A 9,367-nucleotide genomic window follows, 5' to 3' on the forward strand; every position below is an offset into this window, starting at 1 on the left:
ATTTTTTAACGTATTCTGGGATATCAAACTTATGATGGAAAGTCCAGAGTCCAGAAAGTTACCGGAAATCTGCTTGAAAGCAAGTTTCGTCATCCATAATGAGACAATGTAGTTTTGTGAACATCCTTGTGTTGAATTTTCGTGTATGTCTACCGTATTCTGCTGTTCATTGCGAAACGGTGCCTTTCGAAATTTGTACGTATGTAGTTCTTCGAAGTACAAAAGTCTTACTCAAATGCAGTTTTTTCACCACATCACTTACATAACTGTTTGGATTCCTCTTGAAAGCTTGAACTACCCGTATATTGATATCACCATCATTATCATGATTATTATCATAATCTCAAACATACAGTACAGACGAACTTCCGAAGAATCATGAGGACTGAAATCCAGATACATTCATTGGATCTATAAAACTATTATTAAATCAATTTTAGCGTATGAATGCTTTGTAAGGTGACAGAATGAAGATGTTGCAACAGTTTAGTCAAAACTAAATCATCTTCAAAGGACGGTGGTCCTAATGGCGATGAAAGGAGCGTTCAGGAGTTGTTCCTACTGCTGCTGTAAAAAAAGAACACTTAACGACCGACACAACATGATCGAAAACTTAGAGTGACAATCAAATCTTCAAAATAACCATTATGATCGTCAATCGGATGCAGCTGTTTCAAAAATCCACAGCGAGCACAAACAAACATTTCGATATCTCTTCTAGATAATCAAAGTAATAATCTTTTGTATCGCTTCGGACATAGAAGATTATGTAGGAATGCAGGGAATTCTCCGAAGTTTTACTAACTAAGACATTAAAATCAATGCAACAGTTGGTAGGATGACAAAATACACTGAAGTCTTTTTATGCGAGTTTACGTACCGCATAAAAAAAACCGCATAACTCTGAAACTTCGCATAAAAAAACGCAGAAAGCAACCGCATAAAAAAGACCTCAGTGTACCGATACGATACAGACGCTGGAACCAATGAGCCTCAAATTCTTTGGAGAACTTGCAATAGATGATACTCGTATCTTTCGTTGCAAATTGGTGACCGTAAAGGAATCTGTCACTTGGTTTACAATCTATCCTCGATAGATCATCTCGATAGAAGGGAATCTATCATTTCGATGATGACCTCGGTTTTTTAACGTTACTAGTGCAAATTTCGGCACCATGGCGTAGTCGCTTGATATAGAAAATATGGAACCAGCAAACCCGTACACTCGGCCAGAGTAGCCCATAAAGGGAAAATAAAACTATTGACAACACTTGTACATCCGAAAAGTATGAACCACAAAACTGTTTTAGCTGGTACTTAAAACGTACACGGCACACGGTGTATGAAACCAAAAATCAGGTCGTATGCTGACAGGGAAGAGAGTCCTCTTAGGTGGATGTCGGAGTGCCTGTGACCCATTTTAGGAGAGGCTTCAAACAGCTTCTGGTATCCAGTGGCTGAATAAGAAATGCTGTATCCCGTCCAGCTAAATCCAACGTGGCAGCCCCACCAACTGGATCGTCCTAGTGGTAGCTGGGATATTAAACAGAGCAAGTACGATGATCCTCCGGCGAAACAGGGAGTTGGCGTATGGGCAAATAAACCTCTCGTAAAATATTAATATTGCTAATAATACAGGTGATAATACGATCTAGAACAATCGGCGTATGGGACGAAATAAGGACTATGACAGGAAACTGCAACAGAAAGATATACTTCTCGAAATTTCGACGTCGCAGCGCTGCAAAAACTTTGTTGGACGGAACAGAAGGTGTGGAAAAGCGGACACCGAGCGGCTAACTTCTTCCAAAGCTGAGGTACAACGGACGAGCTCGGAACTGGTTTCGTAGTTCTGAGCAAGATGCATCAGCGAGTGATTGGGTGGTTGCCGATCAACGCTAGGATGTGCAAATTGAGAATTTAAGCCCTTTTTGTCAACTACAGCTTCATTAACGTACACTACCCACACGAAGGAAGACCTGACAACGAGAAAGAAATGCTCTACGTTCAGCTGGAACAAGCTTTTGACGGCAGCCCACGTAGAGACGTAAAAATTGTAATCGGCGACAAGAATACCCAGGTTGGAAGGGAGGTAAAGTACCGACCGGTTATCGAACCGAACAGCCTGCATGCCGCATCGAACAATTACGACCAACGATGTGTTAATTTTGCGACCTCCCAAGGAATGGTAATCATAAGCACCTTCTTCGTCCGCAAGTACACAAAAAAGCTACCAGAAGATCCCTACTAACACACAGAAAATCATATCGAACACGTTTTGATTTTTCTCGGACATCAACAATGTTCGCAACTACAGAAGCGCAAACGTAGATTCGGACCATTACTTGGTTGCTATATACATGCGCTGAAATTTTTCCACGATGAGTACCACACGTCGAAACCAAACGTCGCGGCTCAACATCGAGCGGCTCCGGGATGTTGGAGTAGCTCAGGATTACGTGCAGCAGTTGGCAGTGGCACTACCAACGGAAGAGCAGGTTGGCGCAGCTACTCTTGAAGAGGGCTGGAGAGACATCCGTTCTGCATCAGAAACACTATGTATGGCGACTCCGAACGTAAGAAACTACTAGTTCGACAACGAATGTGGACTGTTAGTGACTAAGAGAATACAAGAACAAAAACAAACGAGGAGCGATAAAGATATGCGCGGAATAGATTAAACTTAGTATCTTGTTGAAAGAAGCGTGAGCAGAAGTCGCGAAGCGAAGAGCTGTTCCGTGCTAATGACACAGGATGGTTCTACGAGAATGTGAGCCGTCTGTGCAGAGGCCATGTGCCAGAGGCCGATATGTGCAAGGACACCAACGGGAATCTTCTCACGAACGACTGTAAGGTGATCGAGAGGTGACGGCAGTATTTCGACAAGCACCTCAACGGCAATGTAACGAGAAACGAAAGTGGCGACGCGATAACGAACTTAGGAACACGTGCGGAGGATGATAGATTATCGGTCCCAGACCTCCAAGAAATCAAGGACGAAGTAGGCCGGTTGAAAAATAATAAGGCCGCTGGCGTTGACCAACTACCAAGCGAGCTACTAAAACACGGTGGTAATGCACTAGTGAAAGCACTGCACTAGGTCGTTACCAAGATATGGAAGAACGAGATTTTACCGGAGGAATGGATGGAAGGAATCGTGTGTCCCATCTACAAAAAGGGCGATAAGCAGGATTGCTGCAATTACCGCGCGATAACTCTGCTGAACGCCGCCTACAAGGTACTCTCCCAAATCTTATGCCGTCGACTTTCACCGATTGCAAACGAATTCGTGGGACAATATCAGGCAGGATTTATGAGTGAACGCGCTACCACTGACCAAGTGTTCGCCATCCGCCAGGTGTTGCAAAAGTGCCGCGAATACAATGCACAGTGGTCCGGATCCACAATTTAGGGGAACAAAAACATTTGTGGCTTAGCCTTATACTTAAGAGATATGATGTCTTCAGAACAAATGATCAGTGAAAAATAAGCCATATTTTGAAGCATATTGTATTAGGGTGGTTCTTATTATTATGGTGATCCAAAATTTTTTTCCGTATGTGTTGAGATAGACGACTGCACCCTTCGGCAAAATTGTAGGAAAACTTATATCAAGCAACTTTGTCGAAGACACTATAGTAGTATCTCTAACGGTTTTAGTGTTACAGCTATTTTAATATAGCAACTTAGGGTGTTCCTAAAAAAATCAGATTTTTTGCTCTGGCTTTCTTATTTTTCACTTCTCGTTTTTGGTGTCTTTGAATATCTTTTAGAGTTTATTGAAACCAATTTTTTGATGACTAGCGAATTCGGGTAGCGTTTTCTGAACCGAAGTTATGAGCAAAACTAGTTCAAAAACAGATCATTTTTAAACTGCTATATCTGACATTGGAGCAAATGAAAAAAAATTCTGTTTCTTTCATTTGATAGAAAATACTTTCGAGAGTGTTTATAAAAAAAATGGCGGAGGAGATATTTTTTAAATTTTTTAAATTGTGTTCAAACATTGGGTTTTTTCATTGAAAAATGCTCTTTCATGTAAGACATTTATTAGCTATATATATATTAAAATAAGGTATTACTGTCTTCTAGCGTGTTAAAACTAATTCAGCTGCATAATCGGGAAGAAGAAGGAGAAAGAAGGAGTACACTGACGTTAAAAGAAATCGTTTGAATATATCCTCTAGATTCACTAAACGATTGAATTTCTGCGAATTTAACTGCCTATACTTGCGAATTGATTTATTTCGACTCTCTTGCGTTTCCTTACTGTACATTATTTGCTATCTGTTTGGTTCCCTTGCGATTAATTGTTGAGCAAGAAGGCTGGATGATCTGGAACAACAGTTATTCTTCATCTGTTTCCCTTTTCCGCCCAAAATAATCATCTTCCGAAAGGAAAACACAGAACTAACAAAGCAGGAAGTGGACAAAGTAAATACAGAAATTGCAGAGCTTTCTCCCACAGCACTTGGTAAAGTACACTAAGGTCTTTTTTATGCAGTCTTTTTTTATGTGGTTTTCTATGCGAAGTTTCCGAGTTATGCGATTTTTTCTTGCGAATTTTCAGAGTTATTCGTTTTTTATACGTTTTTTTAATGCGGTACGTAAACTCGCATAAAAAAAGACTTCAGTGTATTTGTATCAACGAAGCTAGTGTTCTGCATGAGCGATACGAAAGTATTAAATGAAATAACAGACACACACTCCCAAGCTTGGTACATAAGCGCTCAGGAAATGCATATGTACCAAGCTTAGGAGTGTGTGCCTGTTATGTCGTTTGATACTTTCGTATCTTTCATGCAGAACACTAGCTTCGTTGATACGTTGATACACTGAAGTCTTTTTTTATGCGAGTTTAAGTACCACATAAAAAACGTATAAAAAAACGCATAACTCTGAAAATTTGCATAAAAAACCGCATAACTCTGAAACTTCGCATTAAAAAACCGCATAACTCTGAAACTTCACATAAAAAGTCGCATAGAAACCCACATAAAAAAGACCGCATAAAATAAGACCTTAGTGTACTTTCCCAAGTACTGTGGGAGAAAGCTCTGCAATTTCTGTATTTACTTTGTCCACTTCCTGCTTTGTTAGTTCCGTGTTTCCTTTTGGAAGATGATTATTTTGGGTGGAAAAGGGAAACAGATGAAGAATAACTGTTGTTCCAGATCAACCAGCCTTCTTGCTCAACAATTAATCGCAAGGGAACCAAACACTCAAAATAATAATCATATTATAGTTACGTGAAAAGTTATGTGAATATTTTCCACCCTACTTTTCACGTAGGTTTTAATGGACTGGCATTTAAAAGCTGTTTAATGCATAATCCAGTGAAAGTTACGTGTTTCATAGGTAAAATGTAGGGATGTCCGATACCGAGTCGATACTTTGCGGTATCGATACTTTCTTTCAAGAATCGGGTATTTTTGGTATCGATACCACCTCAGAGCGATCCCGTTAGTATCGATACTTTTTGTTACGATACTTACAGTATCGCAACAGATTGAAGTCAATTCCCATTACGACGGAACATTTTTTTCTTTGGTTTCGACGAAGCGCCAGGCTTGTGCATGTATTGGTATAACGTGGACTAGCCGTCGCGTCGTTGAAATTCGTTCTTGACAATCTCGCTTCGTTCCACAGGTGCACTAAAAGAGAGTGCAATGAGAGAGACCCATTAACAAAACACGCACATAAAGGCCATACTATCAGAGGATTGAGTAATTTCAATTTTTCACACTCGTTGCACTCTCTTTCGCACTGCCTGTGATGTGACGCGAGCTTGTCAAGAAACGGATTTCAACGACGGCTAGTCAGAGATGTCAGATCTACGGAAATCTCTGTAGATCTGTGGATTCGAAAATGTTCTACGGATGTACGTCTCCGTAGATAAAATCAACGGAAATTGGAATATTCCTACATAAATTATTATTTTCATACAGAAAACTACGGAAATTGTTTACCTGATGACCTGAAAATAAGTTATTACCTGCTTTGCCCCCTGGAATTTCCGAAGGGAATATCAATCTACGGAAATGACACTACAACTATCTGGCATCGCTGCGTATAGTCCACGTCATACCAATACATACGTCAGCCTGGTGCTTCATCAAATCAGAAAAGTAAAAAATAACGTTCCGTTCCGTCCGTCCTCGGCCACGTCAATAATACGAATTAGCTTTTAGTGAATTTTTTTGAGAAAATAAGTGAAATCATCATGGCTCCAACACAAAGTGGCGTGCGAAAATTCTTCGACGTGGACCAAAAGACGCGAAAGGCTAAGTGCAATCTATGTGGCAAGCAATACACGTACACTGGTGGCACAACAAATTTATGGAAACATCTTTCTGTACACCATAAAATAACACAACAGTCGACAAAAATAACATCGTCCACACTGGCGACTGATTTCAATGTAAGTCACTTGCGTTAATATTTTACATCGTAATATTTTCAATCCTCGCCGCATAGTTTTGATTTTAATGACTTGATCGTTGTAGAAAACTTCTACGGATATTTTAAATCCGTCTTCAGATAACAGTGATACTTCAAAGCTGACGTCAAGATGTACTTCCGCTGTACCGAATACGAATACATTCACGCAACCAACTTTGGATATACTCTTAGCAAAAGGCAAAGCATTTAAAGGTACATTTGAATACTTTGAAACTTTTAGCCATAAAGAGAATGATTCACATTATATTGCAGAAGGAGGTCAGCGAGCAGCGCAGTTGGAGAGTGCTCTACTTTTCATGATCTGCAAGGATAATTTAAGTCTTTCTACTCCCGAAAAAGAGGGATTCAACAAATTCTGCCATCTTTTAAATGCGTTTTGGGTGCCTCCGAGTAGAAAAGTTGTCACAACTCGCCTAGAAACAATTTACGGGATTCTCTCAGATACAGTGAAAACGACTTTTGCAGGCCTACAATCACTTTGCCTCACCATGGATTGTTGGACGGACTCTCAATCGACCAATGCTTTCCTTGGAGTCACAGCTCATTTCCGTATTGGAGTTGAAATGCGTTCTGCAACTTTAGGTGTCTGTCATCTCACGCAGTCACATACGGCCATTTATTTGCAGCAGAAGATACAGGAATTTCTTACATTCTGGCAAATTGAACTTTCTAAAGTTACATCGGTTGTCACGGATAACGGGGCCAATATTGTTTTGGCAGTTAAGAATGTTTTTGGGTCATCTAAACACATCGCCTGCTTTGACCACACCCTGAATCTTATTCCCTCAAAGACCTTGAGCACAAAACTTCAAAACGGTACTCCTAACGTTCCAGGTCTCCCTGAACTGATTAGCAAAGTGAAAGCTATCGCGACTCTTAGCCATACGAGTGGAAATTTTTCGGATGAGATCAAAAGAATTCAACGAGAAAAAGGCTTAGCTGAAGGTTCATTACTGCGGCTTATACAAGACGTTACCACGAGGTGGGGATCCACATTTGCCATGTGCGACCGATTTTTGGAGATGCAAGACATTATATCTGTCGCTGCACTCAAGTTTCCAAAAGTAGTAATGCTGAGTGGTTCGGAAATCGCAACTTTGAAATTCATCAGAAATCTTCTAAGGCCATTTCATCAGGTGACGACTGAAATGGGCGCCGAAAAATGTACAACAATTAGTAAAATCATCCCAATCACAAACTTGTTGTTGAAGGCCAGTTGTTCTTTTAATTGTACAACATCACTTCTGGATAAATAACGTGCAGTATATTTTTTTATAGAAATTAGCAGCAATGGAATCACCAAAAGACGATGAGCTTGCTGACCGAGCTAAAAATTTCATAATTCAGGAAATGCACAAAAAAATCGATAACATTGAGGGAAGCACATTCCTGGCCAAGGCTACTCTTTTGGATCCGAGATTCAAAAAAATAGATTTCAATATGAAGAGTGTGCATGTTTATAATGCCGTTGAAAGTTTGAAGCGAGAGATGACGAGGTTACCGATAATAGCGTACAAGTACCCGCAGTTGTACAAAATAGCTCAAGTGTATGTTCCAGCTGTTGCAACTTCGGTCCCAGCCGAGCGTTTATTTTCCCTGGCTGGTCGAATTTTAGGCGATGAAACGAACCGACTTACACCTGAGCATTTCCAACAAAGAATTTTCCTTGCCGGACTAGGGACGGAAGTTTGGGAGACAACGCTTAATATATAGATATATTTCATATTTGCAATTTGGAATTTTGATTCTAGGTCGACGGAAAAGATCTTAATAAATTTGGAATTTTTTTCCACTCACAATTTGAGTGAAAAGAATTTGAGAAAAATTTATTTATTTTCTAAGAGTAAAATTGTTCAGGTTTAGAGGTTAACGATTTTATTTTGAAATGATTGCTGTGCAAGTATCAATTGATACTTACAGGTATCGATACTTTATTGCCTTTTGATACCTTGTGTCGATACCCAAAACATCGGTATCGCGATACCCTAGGTATCGATACTTTGCCTTCCGAGTACCATCCCTAGTAAAATGTAATGTACTGTTCATATCACATTTATGTATCAGTTCATATCAAATTTAGATACCAGAGAATTACTATTTTATATATTGGTTGAAGTCGAAAGGGAGATTCCAGATTTTGATATAAATCTATTAAATGAAAAACGCCATGAAATATAAAACATTTATTTCAGAAAATTGTCATATAATTCCAATGGCTTATAAAGCAACTAATAATGTCGTGGTATCTCAAATCGACAAACCTCCAGAAATCGTTTATGTTGTCACTGCCATCCAACCGAAGCCGAAACCGAGATCCAAGAACTCCCACAACACTACCGATGCAGGTTGAAGTCGCATTACATAGTTCCAGTGTCTCTAGCTTCATACCGACGGCCTGTTTGAAGCATTCGGCAGGAGCGGGTAAACTTCCGGACTCACGCAGGCACTCGGTCCAGTTGAACTTATGGAAACTTTCATACTGGAATGGTCCGGTCGATGGAGTAAAAAATTGTAATTAAATAACTTTTCTCGCAAACAGGGCCGGTGAAAGAGGTGGGTACGGTGGGTAGTACTACCCACCCGAAAATTCCAAAGGTGGGTAATTACCCACCTGAAATTTCTAACGAAAAGTAATAGTAATATTAGTATCATTTATAACAATAAAAGTAGTTGTATTGTAACTGAGAATAATAAATAAAATCAGAATTATAAAATGCTACTACTCAAGGTAGAGCAAGAATATGAAGAGGCGTGAAAATGGTTATTTGAGCATGCAGAAATCTTTTAGTGACTTAACTTTTATCTTCAACCAAAGGGGTCTAGTTTAAGCATCTCATTCATGCAAATCACTCGAGTCTCTGGTATTCCGGAAAGTACCGAAAAAGGCCTTTTACCATTTACTATA

The 9,367-nt window shown here is 39.7% G+C and overlaps 1 protein-coding gene across 1 annotated transcript; it reads left to right on the forward strand.

The window, feature by feature from the left end:
- The first annotated feature begins 6,223 nt into the window (after nucleotides 1-6,223).
- On the forward strand, nucleotides 6,224-8,175 carry LOC131428924 (zinc finger BED domain-containing protein 4-like). Its single transcript, XM_058592983.1, has 4 exons — nucleotides 6,224-6,421; nucleotides 6,507-6,654; nucleotides 6,715-7,598; nucleotides 7,741-8,175. The coding sequence occupies exons 1-4, from the start codon at nucleotides 6,224-6,226 to the stop codon at nucleotides 8,173-8,175; spliced, it is 1,665 nt and encodes a 554-aa protein (XP_058448966.1).
- The last annotated feature ends 1,192 nt before the right edge of the window (nucleotides 8,176-9,367 follow it).

Source organism: Malaya genurostris, chromosome 2, assembly GCF_030247185.1.
Source record: "Malaya genurostris strain Urasoe2022 chromosome 2, Malgen_1.1, whole genome shotgun sequence".
Lineage (NCBI taxonomy): Eukaryota > Metazoa > Arthropoda > Insecta > Diptera > Culicidae > Malaya > Malaya genurostris.

Coding starts and splice junctions, on each gene's coding strand:
- LOC131428924 (XM_058592983.1), top strand. CDS start 6,224: ATGGCTCCAACACAAAGTGGCGTGCGAAAATTCTTCGACGTGGACCAA. Junction 6,655..6,714: donor AAAAGGCAAAGCATTTAAAG/GTACATTTGAAT, acceptor ATTATATTGCAG/AAGGAGGTCAGCGAGCAGCG. Junction 7,599..7,740: donor TTCTAAGGCCATTTCATCAG/GTGACGACTGAA, acceptor ATTTTTTTATAG/AAATTAGCAGCAATGGAATC.